The sequence below is a fragment of the Dermochelys coriacea genome, chromosome 7, assembly GCF_009764565.3.
Source record: "Dermochelys coriacea isolate rDerCor1 chromosome 7, rDerCor1.pri.v4, whole genome shotgun sequence".
Classification (NCBI taxonomy): Eukaryota; Metazoa; Chordata; order Testudines; family Dermochelyidae; genus Dermochelys; species Dermochelys coriacea.
The window spans coordinates 18,487,824-18,512,025 of NC_050074.1; the positions used below are offsets into that span (position 1 = coordinate 18,487,824).

Genomic DNA, 24,202 nt, shown 5'->3' on the forward strand with positions numbered 1-24,202 from the left:
TGCATTTTAGCATTGCTTGGGCTTTCCTGCAGTTAACTTTGCTGTCCAGTGGAGCTTTACCCCTGTCTCAGCATAAGTGTTTTCTGCCTCACCATGGCCATATGACCTTAAATCCTGAGAACTCCTGAGCTTCTGCAACTGTACTGACATGAGGTGCTGGTGCTCACCACCTCTCATGAGCTGGCCTCTAAAGAAGGAGCTGGCTCTGAGAAGAGATGTAAAAGCCAGGTCCCGACCACAGGCAGGCACCATGCATCTTTGAAATCCTGCACCTTTGACATCAATGGGAGTTCTGACAATGATTTCAAAGGCAGCAAGTCCTAAACACCCCATAATACCATGTAAAGTTAGCCCCCGGAACCTAGTGCAATTCCAGGAGGGGGAATTAATTTTTGCCTACCTCCCCTATGCAGTTTGTTTGATACAACATTCTTCTCCATTCTCTGACCTAAGTTATCATGCAGTGTTGTTGTCTCTCAGAGTTACCAAGCTCTACTCTAGAGATGGCTGCATTTCACTGATGGGAGGCATATCCCTTGCTGTATCTACTTTTACAGATGTGTGGTAAATCTGAATTATCTAATGTTTATAAAGTGCTTTGTGGTCTTTGGATAGTGTTCAAAGTATCATCAACAAGAGGGAGTCAAAAGGTCACTATCAGCCAGGTAAGGACCCACAGCTAGGTTACAAAATTGGCAATATTTTTCACAGGGCCAGATCCGAAGCTGGTGTAAACTGACATTGTTCCATTGACTTTGGTAGAATTACTGATTTATACCAGTTGAGGATCTGGCCCATGATTTTAAAAAAAGACTAAGAAAACCATTTGATATTTTGGTCTATTCTTAGTTGTGATACATCTCCTTTCCCCTTCTCCCCCAACTCAGTGTTTGCAATTACCATGAGCTAGTGCATGAGAAGCATGTGAGAAGCATGAGAGTGTGAAACTGACAGAGGTAGATTGGTTGCCCAGTGCCAACAAACAGCAATGCAGGAAGTAAACAAAGAAAATCCAGTGGTGGAAGAGGAAATGAAACTAACACTTCTTTCAATATACTGTTAGCTGGACTTTTAGTTTGCCAGGACCAGCAAAAAAACAACTAGAAATATTCCCAGGCTGAAAATACACCAAAACACGCTCATGTGACCTCAGTGGGAAAATGCCGGTAGGAGAGAGCAGACCTGAACTGCTCTTACTCCAGAGGCTGAATTGGGCTCTGGGGAATGCAAAGGTGGCACAAGGCACAGTTGAGTCAGACCCCAGAGCATTTATGTAGCAGGCTCTGCTTTTCACTTAACCTCTATAGCCTGCAGTAGCTTATTTCTTTCTCACCAGTGCTCTCGCCACTGGCATTTCTTTCTACATTGGGAATAATGGGCTCAAGTAGGAACGGGCCAGTTCTCATGGTAGTGATTTGCGAAGCATCGAACAAAGCGCTCTCCCTGGCATACGTGGGATAATAATGTTTTATATGGTTCACTGCTTTGAATGGTGAACTGGACCAGCTGCCTGGAATACAAAAAGAATCCCTATTTTCCTGAGAAAAAGCAGGTCTGGAATAATGGTATTTACAACAAATCCATTTTTGAGAACAAAAATATGGCATATACCTTTACAAATAAAGCAGACACATGGCTTAGGCTTGCTGTAGCAAAAAAGTGTCATAATAACAATGAGCAACAAAGGAACAACATGCCAGCATCAGGCAACAGCCCCCACAGAAGAGACTGAGGTGTGAAAAGCTCAAGAAGCACTTCATCAAAACTGAACAGCTACACAAAATCACTGGGCAGCCCAACCACCAACCTCCACAGAGGGAGGAGGCACAATCCAGAGAAAAAAAGGAGGACTTGTGGCACCTTAGAGACTAACAAATGTATTTGAGCATAAGCTTTCATGAGCTACAGCTCATTTCATCAGATGCAAACAGTCCAGAGAAATAAAATGCTCCCCCACTCACACCATGCGGCCAATTCTTCTGAAAGACTGCCCAGCATGCCAACTTCCTTGAATTCAAACGCACGACGTGCCTGACGTTCCACCGCCTTGCATTGTGTGCCATCACTGACACCTGTGTAAAGCAGAGGTAAACTCCGGATTCTCTATTCTCAGTGGAGAATGGCACAGTTTTACACCTACTTTCACAGGAGTCAATAGCTACACAAGGGGGAAGGTGGCATCGCGGCCTCTTTTGTTATGTTTGGATCACAAATAATACTCTCTGATCTTGTATGCATCTGTGTATCAATGGCCCACGACAGACCTCAAAGCACCTTGCAATTTTGTGCCCTGACTCTGGTTTGAATTCTGTGAGGTAGAGTTGCCCCTGTTGTGAGTTGGAGCTGCAGAGATCTTAGCTTTTGATTTCAACAGGTCTCACAGGCTATGTGTAGCCTGGTCGGTACTTGAATAGGAGGTATCCGTTAAAAAATTAAGAGTACTTCAGGATGGGTTGCTGGTAAATTAGGAAGCAGTAATGAATCAATACTGAACCCACTGCGTAACACAGTGCTAGGGGGCACTGTGTCACGAGAGAGAACATTTTTTGGATTAGACATAAAATGGGAGGTCTGGCCACATATGGTTACTAACAAACCTAAGGTGTGTTTTCCAAAAGCAGGGATGTTAGCCCTGGGTATCTCAATCAAATTCTTATTGGCGTAATTAAGTTCTGTCTCTTTAAATCCCCCCTGAAGTTCTAAATAGAGACAGTATTCCTCTTTACTTCCTGTCCTGTCCATGAACAGCCACCACATTTCATCCTACAGGTGGCTGCAATTCAGTGGCGGGTGAAGAGATTCCTCTAGATAATTGTAAAGGGCTTTGAGATGAAAGGCACTCTGTACTGTACCTCCAGTCTCCACAGCACACAGAGCCATCTCACAGCCCTCTTACCTCGGCAAGTGCTTCTGCTTCCAGAGATTTCTGATCTCCAAGGCTACTGTGCCGAGTAGACCCACAGGTCGATCTCAGTGGGTGGCCATCAGACAAGGCCTTCCTGTCTGGATAATTGATGCTGCCAGCGCTGCCAAATGTGGCCATTCTGCGCTTCTCAGGGCTCTCAATCCTGCCTCTGTTGAGTGGTATTTTGTGGGGGCTGCTAGGACATGCTGCTGCTCGAGGAGGGGTGTCTATACCAGGACCCATCCCTCTTGGGGGGCTATGGGTGTCCCCTCCGCTCCGACGACGAGGGATGGCTGCGCCATCAGATCTCAACCTTACTCTGCAAAGAATTCATTGAAAGGCAATTAAATTAGATCATTATCTGGCATTTCAGATTTGATTGCATGCTGTGAAATCCCCAGGGGATCAGCTCTGAAAGCCCATATCAAGTCAAAACCTCGATCTTTGACCATGAGAGAACCCAGCCAACAAGGGTGCTACAAATTTTGGAGTGTGCCAAGAAGGGGCAACCATAATATTTTGAAGTCTGTTCGAATTGATGAATCTGTTCGGCTCCCTTCTAGTTTAAATATGGCATAAATAGTACAAGTTGTTCTCTGGTTCTTACTGCAACCTGACATTCTAATTATCCTGCCCTCAATGGTGTGTCAAAATATATTTGTCTTTCACAGTAAAAGGCCATCCATGCTTTCATACCAAAGTGGATCAATTGCCCTACCGGCCCACTACTCCCCCAAATCCATAGTCTGGAATATGATCTGTCGGAGACTGGATGTCATTCTTTGATGAGGCTTTATCATCCAGCAAGGGTCCACTGCTTGCCTCGCTGTCTGCCTTCTGACTCAAACTGTCGGAGAATGCATCATCCCTATGAGAAATGAAACTCTGCATCAGGCAGGCAGATAACAGAGTGCCTCACACATGAAATAAGAGTGTGGCCTCTTAGCATTTTCATACCTTTGGAACCCTAATGCATCCACTCGAACCAGGGGGGAAAATAACATTCATTAGCACCCAACAAGGAGAGTGGGGTCTAGCGGAAGAAAAGGAGGCCAGGAATCACAACTCATGCGTCCTAATCTTGGTTCTGCCACTGATTCATTGTATCACCTGGGGCAAGTCCCTAAACTAGAAGCCAAAATCTTGACCTGAACACCCTCAAACCAGATCCAAAATTAACAGTGAGCTGAACCCGAGCCCCAGATCCAAACTCCCCTGAAGTTAGGGAAAGTTTGACTCTAAGCTTCATGGCTCAGGCCTGTCTCTAAAAACCTCCCTGTGCTTCAGTTTACCCATTTATAATGCAATCCTAGGTACCGTACCTATTCCACAGAGGCATGGTGAGACACAATGAGTGAGTGTTTGTCCGGGGCACTTGAATCCTTGGATTAATGGCCATCTAGATGCAGTGTAAGCCTCAAAGATAGTCAATGGTGCAGTGCTAATTTACACCTGCCAAGGATTTAACAGTGAATCTGGACTGGTCAACTCTATTCTTTTATGGAGCCAATGACTGACATGTTTCAAACCTCTTGGAGCTTTACTAATTATTTAGGTGCTGTTGTACTCTTGAACAAGCAGCAGCATCTGAGCCAGTAACAGGAGAAAGGTACATGTGTCCAGCTAGAAACTTGGCAAGGAGACAAAAAAAAATAAACTCAGCACGTGGCTCGGTTCAGTTATTGGCCACCCCATGGAAGGTACAAATATCTTCACACTAGTTACTTATGAAACTAGGGAGCAGTGTTGGGGAGCGGACAGGCAGCCCAAACCCTCAGATGTGTGCTTTCCTGAAAGGCTCAGCTGGTAATATGACATGAGCAGAGGCCCCAGGTCTTTCCACCTTTGGCCATCAGAACCTGAGGTGCAGTGGAAGGCTGAAACTTGGGAGGTTGGGACAAGGTCCCTGGATGTTCTGCATCCCTCTGAAATATCTGGTAGTCACTGACCATTTATGGCCTGATCCAAAGTCCATTAAGCTGGTGGAAAGACTTCAACAGGCCTGGGGAACAGGCTCAGAGCAAATGCTCTTTTGTTTCCTCTGCCACCAGGGTAGCTCTGTATGAAACATGCCTTTGGTGTCTGCATTAGCTTCTTCCCTAAAATTTCCCACCCAGCTCCACTGTTCCAGTGTACAATGGCTGCTAGCACTTCAACTACAGAGGCATCTAAACACCTCCTGTACCCAGAGCCCAGCCCCTATGTAAGTTAGAGGAGTCATTGGGGCTTTCTCTCAGCTGCCTATAGGCCACGCTGTGGTCTCAATAGCTGGAGCATGCATGCACCCTCTTGCCTCTGACATATCCCTGTGCAAGGGTATCCAAGGAGGGGCTGGCAAAGAGCTGCCTGCACCTGCTCTATGCTGCGCAGGTAACACCTGTGCACCAGGGGAATTTCCAGCTCAGAGAATCTGACAGGAGTGGTGCAAAAGGGGCTGGAACACAGTCAAGAACTGGACTGTTTTTAGTTTAATGTTTAATCATCGCTTGAAAGTGGGGGAGTGGGAGGGAGTCAGATTAAAACGAAAAAGCGTGATGAAGGCTGTGTAAATTGCTGAAAGGCCTGAGCACCTGAGAGACTGCCAATCATTCCTGGGAGAAATCCATTTGGGATCAGATAAGCACCCTGGCTGTCCTCTAGGGCCCAATGCTGCAAAGTGCTGAGCATTTTCAACTCCCACTGCAGTCACATTGCAAAAGGAACTCAGCACCGGCCAAGACTGAGCCCCAAGTTTCTGATAAAGGCCCCAAGGAGCCCATCCTCGCAAATCCTGCTCATTCTTATTTCTTGGCAAGGTCAGGCTTGACAAAGCCCTGGCTGGGATGATTTAGTTGGGGATTGGTCCTGCTTTGAGCAGGGGGTTGGACTAGATGACCTCCTGAGGTCCCTTCCAACCCTGATATTCTATGAAATGCCAGGGTTGTCTACATGCAGGTTTGTTTCACAAAAAAAACCCAGCAAAAAATAAATGTCAGTTGATGGACAAAAATGCAGTAGATATTTACTAGGATTTTTTTCAGGCTTCATCCCATTTCAGAGCCCACAGAGCGCATCCATGCCGGGCGCAGGCTTAATTGTAAAAATCAGCCACGTCAGATACATTGTTACATATCCTGATTTGTATTTATTATGCTGCGCAGATAAATTAGCCCCCAATACTGTCTGGTTAACAGTTCACCTAATGAAAAACAAGTGCCCTCATTTAGTATTCAAAGAATTTTTGGATGCAAAATAATGCAACAGAACATGTCAGAAACTGTCAGCCTATATTGCTGGCTCAGCTCTTTTATGTATGTATTCAATAATACAGTGCTGAAAGAGACATGCAGTGGATTAATAATTGCCACTCAAGCAAAGAACAAAGGTAAGAAGATAAAATTTATTTGCAATCAAAGATGGGAAGAATTCTTAAAACAAATAAAAGGACATTTTAAAAAGTTGCCAAGTGACTTAGGAGCCTCCCAAGTCCCATTTTCAAAAGTGACTTAGGCACTTAGGAGTGGCTCATTAGCTCTTAAATGCCTGAGTCACTTTTAAAAATGGGAATTGGATGTTTTTGAAAATTTTGCACCAAACTCTCAACGCAAATTAAGGGGAGAAAAAAAAAACATTACAGTTCATCCAGTGAGTGTAGATTACAAATGTCTTGCTTAAGAGGTATGGATTAATGGTTAGAGCATAGGACCAAAAGCCAGGAATTCCTGATCCTTGGCTCCCTCTGCCTCAGTTTCACCATCTGTCTGAGCTTGACACCCACTCACCTGCACCACAGGGCTTTTGAATGATTAGTCAATGTCAGTGCAGTGTTTTGAAAATGAGCAGAGCTACAAGTGTTATTATTCATGATGGCTTTCGATTTGAACAGCATTTTACAAAGAAATCAGTCAAGATTTAACGCCTGAGGCCAAGACTTTCTGAAACAGGAGCCTACTGTTACCTGCCTTAGCTAAGATTTTCAAATGAGCCTCAAGGAGTCAGGTGCCCAAATGCCACTGAAATTCAGTGAGGCATTTAACTTCCTTAGGCTCCTTTGGAAATACAAGCCCTGTGCCCATATTTTAGGTACTTAAATAAACGGGCAGATTTTCAAGTGTGCGCAGACCCAATGGCTCACACTGAAGTCAACAGGACTTTGTTTCTTTCACAAACAGCTTAAATCCTGGCTTTTGGATATCAGGGATGTGCAGGCCCCCCACAAACTCTCAGAACTTTTGAAAAATCAGGCCACTCATTTAGGTGACTAAATAAGGCTGTAGAAGCCTAACTGTAGACACAATTTTGACACTCTTGCCCCACTTAAACTGCCCACTCACATGTCTTGTACAACTATGTACTGATGTGGTATGAGGCCATCCACACCGTTATGGCGCCCTTCCCACCAGTCCTCCGATGCACGATGGTACAAGAGGAGCGAGGCTCCTTTCTTAAAGGAGAGCTCTCGCAGGGACCGGCCAATGTAGTCAAACTTCGCTATTGCTTCAATCTGTTCCACTTCTGAAAAAGAGAGAAAACAAAACATATATAGGCACGCTCTCCTCAGAAATCACCTGAGCCACATCAGAGGCCTCTCACCCACAAGACATTGATACGACTCTCCATGCTTCCTGAAAACATTTTCTACTATGTACTGTCCATCCTTCTAGGATTGCTAAATTCTCATTGGTTTTCCAGACTTCCACGCAAGAGGAGACAAAGAAAAGCTACAAAGCTAATGGGAAGTACTTAAAATTTCATTGCATGTAAGTGATGTTCCCAGCTGTGCCACCATATTTATTCATGGCCACCCATATTTATAAAGTCTTTTCTTTTGGTTATGGATTCCACTTCTTCCCTAGGTGGGAGACATTTTACATTTCACTCACATCCCTGGGATCAAATCAGCACTTGGCTACTGCTTCAGATTAGATTTCACCCCTTTTCTTTATTCTGGAGGCAGTTTGGTCCGAATTATTAATGGGTAGCAAATACTCTTGGAGGATTCCCATGGGGAGAGTGAATACAAAACCTGAGCTATGCTGATACCCACCATCCATCATCAAATCACTTCTCTAGACTCCCCCACTACTCTGCCACACCGCACCCCATCCAATCTGAGTGCCACCATTCATCAGATATTTCAGAATCAGTATCTAGAGGCCAGATTTTCAAGAGAGCTCAGCTGCCATTACAGCACCAAAATTAAGTGGCCAGGTTTCCAGAACATGCAGCAGCAGTCAGCGCACTGAGCGATTTTTAAAATCTGGCCCAGAGTGTCACCATGGGAGGGGCTGGGTGCTGAGTACTTTTGAAAAGCTGTCTTTTATTTAGGTGCCAGACAAGTAGCAGAGCTCTATTGAAAATCTGTTTCCAATTGTGAACGCTGAGCACTTGAAAAATCAGACCAGCAACTCTCCTGAAAAGCTGTTTTTGCAATAGCAAGGCAGAGACGACATCTCGTTCAGGATTGTGAGAGCGCTAGACTGCACAGTGCATTACTTAAAGCAGTTTATCAGATTCACATTAAATGCAGATTATTGGATTTAGGCAGCAGTGTGCACCACTCGGCCCACTATCAAGGGCATCAGTAGGTGCCAGCAAGAGAACAGCTTATGTAGCTTGGTTTTCTTAGGACACCTGCCTCTTGTTTTTAAGCCCTACCTGCAATGCAGAAAAATGGGGACCGACAGGGACAGCAGCAAAGCTAAATAGGGCAAATTAACCTTGATCTTTCAGATCTGCCCCATTCTCATTAAAATATGGAAACTTCCTTTGTTCCATCTGCTGCCTCTTTGAATTGCAGGCTCAGCACCTGCTGGTAATCAGGATCTGACCTACCCTTCTGCTTAGCAACAAAGCAGGAATGAGGCAGGCAGTGCTAGGGAGGGGGAATCTGCAAGATATTGACAAACTCCCCGATCTTCTCTCTCTTGTGACACCATCCCCCATTGTTTGAGATGTTCCTTTGTGCTAGATCAGTCACCCTACGATACATATTTTCGCTCAGTACAAATGATGTGACATTTGGGGCTATTACGGGAGGGAAGGCAGATCAATGCAGGAAGCTCACTGGAGAAACATAATAGGAGAGGCTATCAGAGGAGCTTTCAGAGCCCTGATAAAATATTGAGCTTCTAAGCAGGGAGTGTGCATGGGGGGGTAAAGAGAGAGACAGAGTATGTAAATTCATCAAATAAAGCTGCTCCTCTTCTCCACACTTGCATCACAGTTAATCACCCGGAAACTCAATCAGAACTATTAATGTGACCATCCAAGCATAAAATTGGCTAAATGGCAGCTTGCTCTCCTTCACTTTTGAGGCACGGTAGCTCCAGTTTGCAAAAACGTAGAGTGCCTTTTTCGTTAAAGACCCACTTTCAATCTGAATTATCATCTCCTTCCTCCCCTTGTGCCATCTTTTTACAGGCCACCAATTAGGGCCACTTATGCCATTTCCACATCAAGTGTCAGAAAGGCATTGGGGGTTTTACAGCAGTCGAAGAAATCAGTGGAAACAACCGCAATAAAGAAAGTAGACCACAGGTGTGCATAGCAGTGTCTCACGCAGATTTTAAAGTGCACCTTCACTCTGCAAAGTAACTCAATTAAAAAGACATCTGGGACTTTGGCTTTATCATCTCTCAATAATCCCAAGACAAATTTGTTCAGTTTACAATTATTTTTCCAAAAAGCCACTGCTGCAAATGCAACCTGGATATGGAAAGCAAACTGGGCTCTATTTTGGTTTGTGCATCACAGCTAGAAACGAAAGATTCTGCCCTCATTGTCCCCTAAGCAATGCCCTTACAATCAGCGTAGATTGCGGAGATTTCACTGAGGGATAACTAGGCCCCGCATGTGGAATTTAGTTAACAAGTCTGTTGCCAGAACAGAATCCAGCACCTCCCGCCATAGCTGCCTCAGCTCCACAGGTCTGAAAGGAGTCAGACAAAGTTCAGATTTATTTGTGTCACTAAAACAAGCAGACCTGACTGTGAATAAACAGAGGGAGCAGATGTTTTGAAGAAGAATGGAACCACTTTGGCGAAGGTTTCTGTTCAGAGTAGGGCCATTGGGTGGGTGTGACCCACAGCCCACTGACATCAGTTGAAAGACTCCCATTGATTCCAGTAGGCTTTGGATCAGTCCCTTGAAATTCATGACTTTTCCTGTGGTATGCACAAGAACGTGGAGGTGAATGAAAAGGGGGTCCCAAATACAACAGGCCCTCCCTCCTTCTTCCGGCAACTCACGGAAGCTACTAGATCGCATGCCCTGATTCTCATGGGTGACTTTAATTTTCCTGATATCTGCTGGGAGAGCAATACAGCGGTGCATAGACAATCCAGGAAGTTTTTGGAAAGCGTAGGGGACAATTTCCTGGTGCAAGTGCTAGGGGAGCCAACTAGGGGGAGCGCTTTTCTTGACCTGCTGCTCACAAACCGGGTAGAATTAGTGGGGGAAGCAAAAGTGGATGGGAATCTGGGAGGCAGTGACCATGAGTTGGTTGAGTTCAGGATCCTGATGCAGGGAAGAAAGGTAAGCAGCAGGATACGGACCCTGGACTTCAGGAAAGCAGACTTTGACTCCCTCAGGGAACAGATGGCCAGGATCCCCTGGGGGACTAACATGAAAGGGAAGGGAGTCCAGGAGAGCTGGCTGTATTTCAAGGAATCCCTGTTGAGGTTACAGGGACAAACCATCCCGATGAGTCGAAAGAATAGTAAATATGGCAGGCGACCAGCTTGGCTTAATGGTGAAATCCTAGCGGATCTTAAGCATAAAAAAGAAGCTTACAAGAAGTGGAAGGTTGGACATATGACCAGGGAAGAGTATAAAAATATTGCTCGGGCATGTAGGAAAGATATCAGGAGGGCCAAATCGCACCTGGAGCTGCAGCTAGCAAGAGATGTCAAGAGTAACAAGAAGGGTTTCTTCAGGTATGTTGGCAACAAGAAGAAAGCCAAGGAAAGTGTGGGCCCCTTACTGAATGAGGGAGGCAAGCTAGTGACAGAGGATGTGGAAAAAGCTAATGTACTCAATGCTTTTTTTGCCTCTGTTTTCACTAACAAAGTCAGCTCCCAGACTGCTGTGCTGGGCATCACAAAATGGGGAAGAGATGGCCAGCCCTCTGTAGAGATAGAGGTGGTTAGGGACTATTTAGAAAAGCTGGACGTGCACAAGTCCATGGGGCCGGACGAATTGCATCCGAGAGTGCTGAGGGAATTGGCGGCTGTGATTGCAGAGCCCTTGGCCATTATCTTTGAAAACTCGTGGCGAACGGGGGAAGTCCCGGATGACTGGAAAAAGGCTAATGTAGTGCCCATCTTTAAAAAAGGGAAGAAGGAGGATCCTGGGAACTACAGGCCGGTCAGCCTCACCTCAGTCCCTGGAAAAATCATGGAGCAGGTCCTCAAAGAATCAATCCTGAAGCACTTAGAGGAGAGGAAAGTGATCAGGAACAGTCAGCATGGATTCACCAAGGGAAGGTCATGCCTGACTAATCTAATCGCCTTTTATGATGAGATTACTGGTTCTGTGGATGAAGGGAAAGCAGTGGATGTACTGTTTCTTGACTTTAGCAAAGCTTTTGACACGGTCTCCCACAGCATTCTTGTCAGCAAGTTAAGGAAGTATGGGCTGGATGAATGCACTATAAGGTGGGTAGAAAGCTGGCTAGATTGTCGGGCTCAACGGGTAGTGATCAATGGCTCCATGTCTAGTTGGCAGCCGGTGTCAAGTGGAGTGCCCCAGGGGTCGGTCCTGGGGCCCGTTTTGTTCAATATCTTCATAAATGATCTGGAGGATGGTGTGGATTGCACTCTCAGCAAATTTGCGGATGATACTAAACTGGGAGGAGTGGTAGATACGCTGGAGGGGAGGGATAGGATACAGAAGGACCTAGACAAATTGGAAGATTGGGCCAAAAGAAATCTAATGAGGTTCAATAAGGATAAGTGCAGGGTCCTGCACTTAGGATGGAAGAATCCAATGCACCGCTACAGACTAGGGACCGAATGGCTCGGCAGCAGTTCTGCGGAAAAGGACCTAGGGGTGACAGTGGACGAGAAGCTGGATATGAGTCAGCAGTGTGCCCTTGTTGCCAAGAAGGCCAATGGCATTTTGGGATGTATAAGTAGGGGCATAGCGAGCAGATCGAGGGACGTGATCGTTCCCCTCTATTCGACACTGGTGAGGCCTCATCTGGAGTACTGTGTCCAGTTTTGGGCCCCACACTACAAGAAGGATGTGGATAAATTGGAAAGAGTACAGCGAAGGGCAACAAAAATGATTAGGGGTCTAGAGCACATGACTTATGAGGAGAGGCTGAGGGAGCTGGGATTGTTTAGTCTGCAGAAGAGAAGAATGAGGGGGGATTTGATAGCTGCTTTCAACTACCTGAAAGGGGGTTTCAAAGAGGATGGCTCTAGACTGTTCTCAATGGTAGCAGATGACAGAACGAGGAGTAATGGTCTCAAGTTGCAATGGGGGAGGTTTAGATTGGATATTAGGAAAAACTTTTTCACTAAGAGGGTGGTGAAACACTGGAATGCGTTACCTAGGGAGGTGGTAGAATCTCCTTCCTTAGAGGTTTTTAAGGTCAGGCTTGACAAAGCCCTGGCTAGGATGATTTAACTGGGACTTGGTCCTGCTTTGAGCAGGGGGTTGGACTAGATGACCTTCTGGGGTCCCTTCCAACCCTGATATTCTATGATTCTATGATTCTATGATTCTCCCCACTGCCCTAGGCTGTACTTGTTGGTCACTTTCACACAGCAAGTCTCTGTTGCTCTTTCCCCCACCACTCACATATCCATCAGGTGGTGACCATATTGTAAAAACGGGGGCCAAAAGCCAGCCTGGTCACCTCAATTCCAAATTAAAAAGAGAAGAGCTCACTGTCGGGATTAATGGGAGTATAAGGGGCAGTTATGAATGCATTGTTTTAAAGCTCTCACAATACCACAGAATAAGACTGAAATGTATCCTGTGGCCTCCTGCACTCCCCCCGCCATGGTCTATGTTGATTAGATCCCTCTAAAGGAGTGTTCATTAATATGCACATACACTGTCAGGCATATTGCAACATCTTCCCCCTAAACAACCATATGGTAGTCCAAGCTAATTTGATTAGGAGCAAAATACACATTGCTTTCCTCCACGCATGTTCCCCTGGCTCTTCCTACTCAGACTCAATTTTCCGCTGTTTATGTCTACACTCACCGTCATCACTGGTGTGCGGCTCTGTGCCGTTGTCATGGTCCACTTCATCAATGGTGCCCGGCTCGCTGTGGGGGCTGTCACTAACATTGAACAGTTGAAAAAAAAAAAAAAAAAGATACAAATGTAGCTTAAAAAAGAAGAATTAGATTCTACTTGCAGACTACACAGTAAAACAAGTTCTTGGGGCAAAATCCTGATGCCACTGAAGTCCATGGGAGTTGTGCCTTTGACTTCAAAGGGGCCAGGATTTCACCCTTTGTTTTCAAATCATGGCACATCTCTGAACTTGCTCTCAGAAGACAGAGACTCTCATTCTATGAAATCCATATACAGGGCCTGAATCTCCACTGTCCTGCACCTCATGTCATCACTTACACCTGTGCAAAGCAGGGGGCAAAACAAATTCTCCGTTCACCCACTTGGTCTCAACGGTGGTATCATTTCACACTCTCATTGTACAGGTATTCATTGTGACAGCAGGTGCAAATCATGGGAGGCCCACAGGGATGAATGAAAGCTTTAAACACCTTGAACTTCAGGGATTTTGATCTAGAATTTTGGTTGAGCCCATTATAAAAACACTGACTCTCTGTAAAAATTCAGATCTGAATCCAGGTTTGGATTTCAAGTACCCCCAAAATTCTTTGGTATCGATTACTGAGATCCTTGTTTGAGCCTGGGTTAATGTCTTATAGTTTCCTCTCAATTGTGACTTTTAAAGGGGCTATTTCTGCAGCAGAAATGACCTGTGCAGTAAATCTTGCCCATTCCCCAATTCTGATAAGCAGACCTCTGAAGTGAAAACTCCCATTGAAGCAAGTGTTCCTTTTTAACATTCACAGGAGGAAGCCAGAACAAGACATATAGAGAGATGGGTCCCAAGCCAAACACTGGCTTCATAATCTTCAGTCAATGGAACTTTTGTATGCGTAACACTGAGTAAAGAACTATGGGACTTCGATCAAAATTCCCAATTCAGGAAAAATTTAGTCACAACAACTGACCTAAAATTCAGCTTCTGTATTAACAAGCTTCCATGAAGTCTCAGACCTAGAGAATTTTTATTTAGCATAAATGCAAATACATTTTCAGGAAAAAACCTAACCATTGTCCTGGGAGGACTGGAAAAGGAAACTGGCCATAAGCAGACTAGTCCATTGCCACTAGCAAAGCTGAGAGAAATGTGAAACATAACCAAGTTGCTACAGAAAAGCAAAGCAGATTTGTCAAAATCTCTTAGTTTTACTAATCTATGGTGTTACGGTAGAACCTCGATTTTAGAACCCCCAAACTTACAAATGACCAGTTCTACAAAGCATTTTCTCAACGAGGGAGTGGGAAGTGATGTTGATGAAGAATAAGCCGACATTCCTTCACATCCCAAAGCCCTCAATGCACTGGAAATTGCTTTGCAGTGGTCTGAAGGACAAGAAGAAAATCCTGCAGTGCACCATTCTGCAATGTATGCATTGCACTGACTGTAAGTTTGAGATGTTCTGTTTCATGACGTTTGTGATTTTATGAACTCCTCCATTCCCAGGGAGTTGTCAAACAGGGGTTCTACTGTTTGGATAAGGATGCAGTAGCAAGGGATAAAGCCAGATCCTCAGCTCATGTAAACGAATGTCCTTCCAGCCAAATCAGTCAGTTGTTCCAATTTACATCAAATTTACACCAGCTGAGAATCAGATCCATGATGTTTATAAACAGGAAGAACTGAATGAATTCCCACCTGAGGTTTACCCCAGACGTGTAAGGCCTGAGTGCTTGGCCCAAACTTCCCAAAGGCATTCTGCCCATCCCAATCTCTTAAACAGCTGCTTTTATAAGTAATTTCCCAGAACTCATGTGAACTGCAGTTAACCCCTTGTTCATCAGGCACCAACTAGTAGCCCTGCATTGTCATAGACTCACTCTTGGCTTACGATGGAAAAAGATAAAGCTAGGGAGAGACGTCTGGCCCTGTTTAGAACACTAAAGTTGCTTATTTCAATCACCCACGTCTTACCAATACTCTTCCCCTCCAGTCATGCATTTCTCATACACAGGTCCTTCCAGCTCTTTGTGGTTGGGGAAGATGCCCTCGTGATTTACGATGATGGTTTTGATGACCTCATTTACATGGGCTTGGCAGGACACCGGATCCTGCCCGTCTGGAATGTGCATCAAAGTTGGTCCAAAGCAGATGGCCAGGTTGTAGGGATCCATCATGTTCTCATCACTGTACTGTGACAAGCTGCAAACACAAGCAACCCACTGGTAAAGTTCTGAGCTAATGTTGGTTCCAAAACCCAGCACTACAGAGAGTTCATGCAGTCATGCCTAGGAAAGACATTAAACCAGAGCAGACACCAAAATATTAACAAACAAAGTGCCTGTCAGCATTTGACTTGACAAGAAAAGGGAGGCCTCTGGAAAAGAGGGGAGCTAGCAGCTCAGTTAAATAAGAACCAGATAAACAGACTCACTGATTGAGGAAAGCAAAGAGGTATCTCATGACAACAATGACGGCTCGGGGCAGAGTAATGATGATTTGCTGGATCTGGTGCACTCTTTCTGCAGGGTTCTCCATTTCTGGAACACAAGAATAGGAGTTTTATGGTCAGGCCTGAAGGGTTCTAGTGGCTAAACAACACAGTAAAGCATGGACTTTTATCCAGATCTAATAGCCTGACATGTAAGGGGGGAAAAAAACTTTGCGTTTCCAGACAGATCTGATTTATAATATGACAATAATGATCAAACATAGAAACATGCCTACTAAAATTGTGCAGCTCTGTGTGTACAAATGCCCATTTATGCCTGTAAATGTAGAATTTGCATGGAGAAATTCAGCGCATGCATTAAATTCTGCATCTAACTGAAACTAGATATTTCCATGGCTACATCTTTATTACCAGTATTTATACATTTGATCCCTAAACAGCTACTGCCATGTTCCAAAGGATTTGATAACAAAAGTTTTTCAGCTTTCCTATCCTAGTTCTGTTTTAATTTTCTTTACTGCTTTATGGGTCTAATCTTGAGGTCCTTACTTAAGCTTGGTCTACATTAGAAAATTAAATCAGCTTATCTGTATCACCTATGGGATGTGAAAAATTCACATCCCTGAGTGCCATAGTTGAACTGGCCTAACGCTCAGTGTAGACAGCCCTAGGTCAACATTAGATCTGTTGACCTAGCTATCGCCTCTTGGAGAAGTGGATTATCTATGACAGCTTGAGAACTCCTCCCAGTGGTGTAGGTAGTGTCTACGCTGAAGAGCTGCAGTGGTGCTGCTGTAATAGCATTTCAAGTGTAGACAAGCCCTTAGTCTTTCACTCAATCCTTGCTCTGTTTTTACACAAATTAGACCTCAAATGAGAGTTTTGCCTGAGTACACTAACTCAGGACAGGATTTATCCCTCTATGTACACCATCAAAGCTAACATACTGTATTAGAAGCTGATCTATTTCTTTATGAAGCGTGACTTCAGGGACGTAGTGTGAGCACAGTGTTGGGAATACAGATGAGCCCACTGGTTTACATATGACCCACGCTATTCCCTGAACCTTCACTGCAGCTAACACACTTTTTCATGGCCTAACCACAGAACTAGACTGAACCTGAGCAGAGCCTTTACTCAAGGTGACAGTTTAATTAGCTTAACTCACCCCACCGCACCCCACCCTTTTTTTTTTTTTTTTAAATTGGGTGCCTGTGCTGTCCCAGATTCTGTCTAAAATATTACAAGAAAAGTGACTTCCAGGGCATTTCTGATCCAAACAGAAGCAATAAATACCAAAGATTTTGTGAGAACAGGCACTCTTAGGAAATTCCCTATCCAAGCTGGATGATCCAAGAGAGATTGCTACTCTAGGGGTATGTTTTACAAAGCCACAGCAGTGAACCTCCCAGCTCAGGTCAATTGTCTCAGGTTAGCAAGACTTGCACTAGCACTCAAAAAACAGCCCAAGCTGCAACATCTACACCGCTAATTTTAGCGCAGTAAAATTTGGCCATGAGCTCGAGTCTGTCGATCCAAGCTGGGAGGCTCATTGCTGCAGGCTCCGTAGATGTACTCTAAATGAATTGCCTGATGTTCGGCTTAGTCAAACAGTGAACCTTGCTGAAGTTTGCTTATCATGCTGAAACACACAGGCTGCACACAGCTGGTCAATATTTTTTGTTCAAACACTTTTCAGTGACTATTGGCCAGATTTCAAACATGGAATTACTGCAGAAAACAATTTTGATTTTCTCAAAGTTTTCCATTCTTGGAAGAAAATATTATTTTATTCTTTATTTATCATCATTTGCGGTGGTCTGTTTTCGTGGTTTTGGTTTTGCTTAAGGATGGGGGTGATTTAAATTAAAATTTTTAAAAAATTTAAAAATAAAAGAATTTTTTAATCCAAACAAGATGACAATGACGAATGATCTATATTGAAACTCAGTGGAACAAAACGCTCTCAGCAAATTTCAAAATGTTCATTAATAAAAAATATTTCAACCAGCTGTAACAGAGAGGTTTTAATGGATGTAATCATACATGCATCCCTTTATAACTGGGATTTATACCAGTATAATATATGAATATATAATATATGGTATGAATATACCATATTCACACCAGTGAATTGTGACCCTCTATAATCAGAATTCCTTTTCTGTCCATTTCCTTGGCATGTGTGTTTGAGAAAGGTTCCTATGTAAACTCTCAGCTCCCAGCTGAGCAAAAGTGACAGGCAATCTCTCATATGTTAAGGAAGGAAGACGTTCTCCTATCACATAAACAGTGAGTTATATGGCACTGCAGCCTTCCGGGGCATTCAAAGGCCCTAGGACATGTGCAATGCCACCTGCTGCAAAAAGTCACTCAGAATAGTTTAGCGTGAGCCAAGGGAAATCAAACAGGCTTTCTGTTTTACTGCAGTAGAGTCCAGAGAGACTTCTTGGCTGAGTCAACCTTTCTGCCTTAGTAGGGCCAGAACAGTAAGTACAAGGCTTGATCATTTTACAGCATTTTGTTTTTGAGTGGTTTTCAGATGTAGACGTTTTCCCAACCCATTTAGGTTGAGAGAGACATTATATAGCACACATTTATTGGACAGAAAAAAGGAAGACATTTAGTATACATGTACCATCAGCAGCACTTGCTGTTAAAGAAAGGTAGGAAAGAGGAGAAGAAAAGCTATAAAACCAATTTTTTTTAAAAGAAGGGAATAAGGAAGAAGGAAAAAAAAGGAAACACTAAGAAAAGGAACCAGAAAATTAACCACTGATGTATGCTAGGAATCACTCCCAAAGGCTCTTATAATTCTGCTAACTGGCCCCAGTTCAGCAAGGTACTTAAGTGCATGCCTAACTTTAAGAACGTAAGTAGTCACCTTAACTCCTATGGGAATATTCATGTGTTTAAGGTTAAGCATACACTTACCTACCTTTTTGAATTGGGACCTTGGGCCAGATCCAATGCCCATTCGCGCCTATGGACTTCAGCGGGGACTGTATCAAGCCTTTTGCAGCCTTGCTTGCAACTGTCTTTGTAAGAGGCAGCCTGTGTCAGGGGCACGAATGCTAAACCTTGCAAAATTCAGCACTTTCACTTTGTGAAACTGTTCGTGGAAATCGCTTCCATCATGTGGGATGCTTGCACACATACACCCTCTGCCTCACAGACTTTGTTGTATGTAACGTTATGGTTACATACCATACATACCAGGAATGGTCATTTTATACATCAAAAATATGAGGCAATGAATTTTCTAAGCCTATTGACACAAGCCTACGTTGCTGAAAAAATGCGCATACCTTAGGCACATCTTACTAGAAACAGGCCAATTTGAATGTCACCCACCCCTAGGTGTAACCCATTTCTTCAGGTTCCACTGAATCTTTAGCATTTTTGTACACTAACATTGAGGGGAAAGATTAGACATGAGCAGCAAAGGCCCTGCTTAAGCAAAGCACTTAAACGTGTGCTTATCATTAAGCAAGTGAATACTCCTATTAGAACTATTCACATACTTCGACAGGTGCTTTGTGACTAGGGCTGAAGTCTATAAATTCTAGATATTTCTTTTGCAAAATAAAACTAAGAGTAAGCATTTTACGCACAAATGCACACCAAGCTCCCCTGTCATTTCTAAAACTGCAAGTTCATCCCAGCAGTTGCCCTTTCCCTCAAGGGCACTAAGAGAGTCCACCACATGGCAATACATATTCACTGCAACAAGGAGATATTGAGAGAAATATAATTAAGTCTGGGAAAATCAGAGTTTTTTCCCCCTGGGTCCATTAGTTTGAGAAGAGCAGGGTGGAATGTTTTGAGAAGAAAAACAATCAATCAACCTGAACCTTCACCCTGAAATTCAAACCCAAAAAACTTTGTAAGGTTCAAGGTATCTGAAACAAGCCCACCCCCACCATTCACGACCCTCAGCACTTTCAGCACAGATTTGTTTGGGATGTGAAATGCAAATGGTCAAATATCATGAGGAAGACTGGTCTCTTGAGGCTGTTTGAGCCCAATTTTGCAGACAGAAGAGGTTCGGAAGAGGTTTTGATGCTTATCTGTACTGATGGGCTTATCTACCACTGCTTCTCTGTTTAATGGAGGATACTGTCTTGTAGCTGCAAAAATCTAAGGAACCTACCTATGTCTCATTGCTGGTACTTACTTATAGTAGATATCAAATCTTGAAACCTTTCCTTAGGAAAAAGTGGGTTTTCCAGTCCTCGGAAATAGAGCTTTAAGACCCCAGCAACCGAATTAATATCACGTTCATTTTGATCGTCAGCGAGAGGGTCTTCACCTGAACACACAAAAGATTTATTTCCAGCATTCTTTCCTAGCTGAATTAGGCAGCAAGCATCACTCAGCTAACTAGAATTGGAAAACCAAAAGCTCTGCATTGATAAAAAAAAAAAAAAGCAACACGTGCAATGGTAACACTATGTAGTTTCGCAGCACATCAATGGCTTAATAAGATATTGTGTTAAGCAGCATCATGCCGAGACATTCTATAGCCCAGCCTATGGTAATCAGGGGGATGCGGGTAATTGTCACAGAGAGGGTTTTAAAACATTCCTGAAGGTTAGTGGTGTTATCTGGTTCTTTTTCATAGTTTTCAGCCCAATATATCTTTTGCATTCAGTGTGTCAGACAAGTCAAGGTAGAAAGACACAGTGGTACGGGACAGCATCAAAAGACGGGACCTGCTGGATGACGCAATCATGTCCCAGTTCACCTGTGTTACACTGAAATCAATGGAATAGTAATGGCCAGCTCAACAAGTGCATTGTATGGTGATAAGTCTGTAGGTGGAGATTTTCAAAGGTGCCTAAGGGATTTGGATGCCCAGTTCCTATTAAAATGAATGGTAATTGGGCATCCAAGTCCTCTGGTTGGCTTGGAAAACCCCAGCTGGAACCTTCAATGTTGGTCATGTGCTCTCAACCTTTCCCAACCACCAACAGCTATTTTAAAGTATTTATGGAGTCACGGATTCTATGGCCCATTATGACCATCTAATCTGACCTCCTGTCTAACACAGGCCATACAATTTCAACCAGATCTATTTTTATATAAATATAAGGCCCAATCCCGCGACCCTTACATGGCTGGGTGGTTTTTGCCAGGCTGAGGCTCATGGTTATTAATTTTTAATAAACTATGTCATCTGGAGGTCAATTTTACATTTACTTCCTGTATTATGAGTTAAGATGAGCCTTTGTGACGTTTTTCAGTCTTTTCCCTATGTATCAGAGTGATAAAGGGTAGTTAACGTGCACAATTTTGCATTGGCCCCATCAAGCACAGAGGGGCAAGAAGAGGTCCTCATTATCCCCATTTTCTGTTATCCAGGAAATGGTATGCTGTCTAAAGGCCATTAGGGTGTGATTTTCTAAAGCCCTTAGGGGAGGAGTTAGGTATTTTAAAATCCACCCTTAATCTCTGCCTCCTTGATGGACAGGAGGAGAGGTCCCAGAAATCACATTCTTAGCTGCATCAGCGTTCCTTGGCAGGTCCACAAGCTACTCACATACCTCTTTCAAATGAATTCTTGATGTCATTGACTTCAACTTGAGATCCAGGAACTCTAAAAATACCCTGTTGCTGAAGACCTGGAAGAAAGAAAGATAGATTTGTTCCAGTGTGTTGAAACCAACATCAAAATGTGGAATTTCAGTTGTTTTGTTCTGCTGTTTTGCTGGAATCTGATGGGGTTTAATATGCCAAACTCCACAGAATCTGGTAAAGAACAATACCCGGGGAAAGTAAAAGCAGATGGACCCACCCATTACCCCCAAATTATTAAACAGATAAAAAAAAGTCAGAACCAACTCTCATGATCCAGAAAGCCTATACTTCGCCCGTAGAAAGAAACATTGCAGAAGTCTGTATTTTCCACACTGAGCAACACACAGCATTATACAGATATGGCCATTAAGAGCTGATGTTAAACCTTCCTGCCCTGGCTTGTCAAAATCTCAAGCAGAAAACAGTCCCATGGGCTCCCCTCAACCGCAACCTTTCCTAGTAACACAAACACTTGCAATGAAAAAAGAATTTGAAGTGGGGGCAGGTGCGATCTGAAAGATGAGAGGCAAAACTGACAGGTAAAGGGCAGCCCAGAGCCAGTGTGCAGTGACTATACAGACTTCACTGTGTCTGACTTGAAACATGCCAGGCAGAGCGTCCCCCAAGGAGCCTCCACTGGTTTTTGGTTTTGCTGCTAAAGAAACTGATGAGCTCTGCATGGGCTACATTTGTCTCTTTGTGCAAGACAGGGAGAGGTAGAGGATACCATATTAAGATTTTATTTCTGCTTTGCCTTTTCTATTCCAACCCCCTAGATCAAACACTGCAACCGGCTCCCATTGAATCAGGATCCAAATGAACAATTTAACCCCAAGTAAACCCATAAGGGGCCCATATATTTGTCATTTATACAATATTACATCATAGTTTATATCATTATAACTCACATCCATACAATTGGTCAAGGCAGCTGGCTCCTCCATTATCTTTCATCATTAACTGCAAATACTTGATTTCTTTTACACAACAGTTTCATTGTAGCTATCAGAAGATGAGGAATTCGCTTACCATATAAATTGATGTATCGGATGCAGCTTTCAACTACAAGTGGGATAGCCTGTCCTGAATCCTAAAAAAAAAAAAATGTAATTCAATAAAGAATTAAGAGCTTGTTAGCTTGTTGACAACAACATATTGGAAGCTTATTCAAGTAAAGATTGCAAAAACTCAGGTTTGAAGATGAGCGCCATTGAGTTTAGTAAGAGAATAAGCAAGAAAAGGAGGTGCTAAAACATCAAGCCATCAAACAATGCTGAGTTCACTTGGGTGAAGTCAATTATTCATGGAAAAGGACTCCATTAATGTGGGCGAAAAGCTAATTCTCCTTATATGGTTGACTGAAAAACTAAACGTAAGGGACAAATGCAACTGGATCACAGCTACTCCATTTCAAAGACATAATTATAAGCCAGATTAAGATTTGCATTTTACCTGTCTGATAAAACAGGCTTCAGGTTACAGAATTTAAAGAATATTTTAGTCTAAAAAAAAAAAAAAGCCGTTGTCACAGAAGTGACAAAAAAAAAAAAAAGTGTGTGAAATGCATTAACTATGGACCTAAATGGGGGCCTCAAGCTAGGATGAACTTTGGCTTTTGTTCTCGTATTTAAGCCACTCCTCAGAGGACCCCCAATAGACTTGGGGGAGGTCTGCAGTTAGGCTGGGCTTTGGAAGTGGACGTTTTTACAGTAGGGATACAAATGCATCCCTCACGTCCATTTAGTTGGGTTTCGGAAAGGAGGCCCTCTAGTAAATACCTGGTTCCTTGTTCGAGCATTCCTTCTTCCTCTGATAACATAAAAAAGCAGCAGAGCAGGAGACAAAGAAAAGATTAAGCAAGAATAAGATCAGTTAAAGTAAGCATATCTTCGGAGGCCATGAAAGCTCAAATGCAATGGCAGCTTAGAAAGATCCAGTTCAAGCCCCCAACTTCCCCCCACTTTCACTCCCCAAAACCTACTTAGTATGCAGTGTCTGAGCCTCAGTGATTGTCGAGAATTCAGAAGCCTCTTGCCAGATTTGTGCCATTCCTCCTCCTCCTACCTTTCCAGTACTGAACTGCCCAGTCCCTCCCACCCATCCCTGTATTCAAAGTGGGCTTCTATTTTTTTACCCACATCCCACAGATGTTCAGAGGGAAGTGTGGAGCCCTGGCTTCTCAAAAAGAAGGGAAGAGAGAATTCCTGGGAACAGAAAACCCTTGTGTTCAAGGCATCTGTTAATCACTAACTGCCCTGGGTTAGCTAGGAACTTCCATAATTGTCCATTATGGGGGGTTTTAAGCAGACACATCTGGTACAGCCTTTGTCAGACACAAGGTTTAGGACTAGATGGACTGTGGGTCTGATCTGGTGCAGAAATCCCTAGGATTCTAAATACATGAATAATGGTTTCCCACAGGACTCCTCATTATGTAGGACACTAGTCCTTTCAGATAGGTTTCCAGTGCAGCTAATTACTCCAGAACAATATTTAACAGGCTGGACTTTAATCAATATAGCCTTTTTAAAAATCAATTTAAGAATGGAAAAATTACAAAGTATTAAAAGATTAACAGCTTTGTATGTCTGGACTGTATATTATTTGTGACAATGCACTTCCCAATTTGAAAACACTGCCTTTAGGTTTATGGCTGCACTAAAATAGCATAATAGAATAATCTAAAACAGGGATGGAAAAGGCCCATTAGTCTGTCTAATCCAGGCTTTTCTCAGTGCTGTTCGCTACCATATTTTCTCTCATGCTCTTTCCAGTCTCGGTTAAAATGTCTGCAGCAAAGGAGCTCTCATCCCTTCACAAACAGAATGTATTGCAGGATTAGATTTAGGAGGATCAGTAGTTAGACAATTAGATTAACCCTTGGGGAATACAGGGGAAAGACTCTGAAGGCCTCTTCAAAGATCTGTACTATTATTCTTATACTACGCGGTTTATTAGGACTGAATGGGCCAAGTGGATCCTGAGTTATATGCATAATAAAGAGTCACATTCTGCTCCTAGTTTCACTGGT

The 24,202-nt window shown here is 43.5% G+C and overlaps 1 protein-coding gene across 3 annotated transcripts in view; it reads right to left on the bottom strand.

Annotated features, from left to right (window-relative positions):
• SRGAP3 (SLIT-ROBO Rho GTPase activating protein 3) overlaps nucleotides 1-24,202 on the bottom strand; it is a 281,414-nt gene that overhangs the window by 4,377 nt on the left and 252,835 nt on the right. For 2 of the 3 annotated variants that reach the window (XM_038410230.1, XM_038410229.1), the window contains exons 13-21: nucleotides 22,201-22,261; nucleotides 21,138-21,215; nucleotides 19,769-19,903; nucleotides 15,574-15,679; nucleotides 15,114-15,341; nucleotides 13,106-13,185; nucleotides 7,219-7,399; nucleotides 3,624-3,773; nucleotides 2,897-3,224 (exon numbers count right to left, since the gene is read on the bottom strand). In XM_038410230.1, the coding sequence (XP_038266158.1) occupies nucleotides 2,897-3,224; nucleotides 3,624-3,773; nucleotides 7,219-7,399; nucleotides 13,106-13,185; nucleotides 15,114-15,341; nucleotides 15,574-15,679; nucleotides 19,769-19,903; nucleotides 21,138-21,215; nucleotides 22,201-22,261 (1,347 nt within the window). Of the gene's footprint in view, nucleotides 1-2,896; nucleotides 3,225-3,623; nucleotides 3,774-7,218; nucleotides 7,400-13,105; nucleotides 13,186-15,113; nucleotides 15,342-15,573; nucleotides 15,680-19,768; nucleotides 19,904-21,137; nucleotides 21,216-22,200; nucleotides 22,262-22,949; nucleotides 22,981-24,202 lie in introns of all 3 variants that reach the window. The other variant, XM_038410231.2, reaches the window with a different exon arrangement.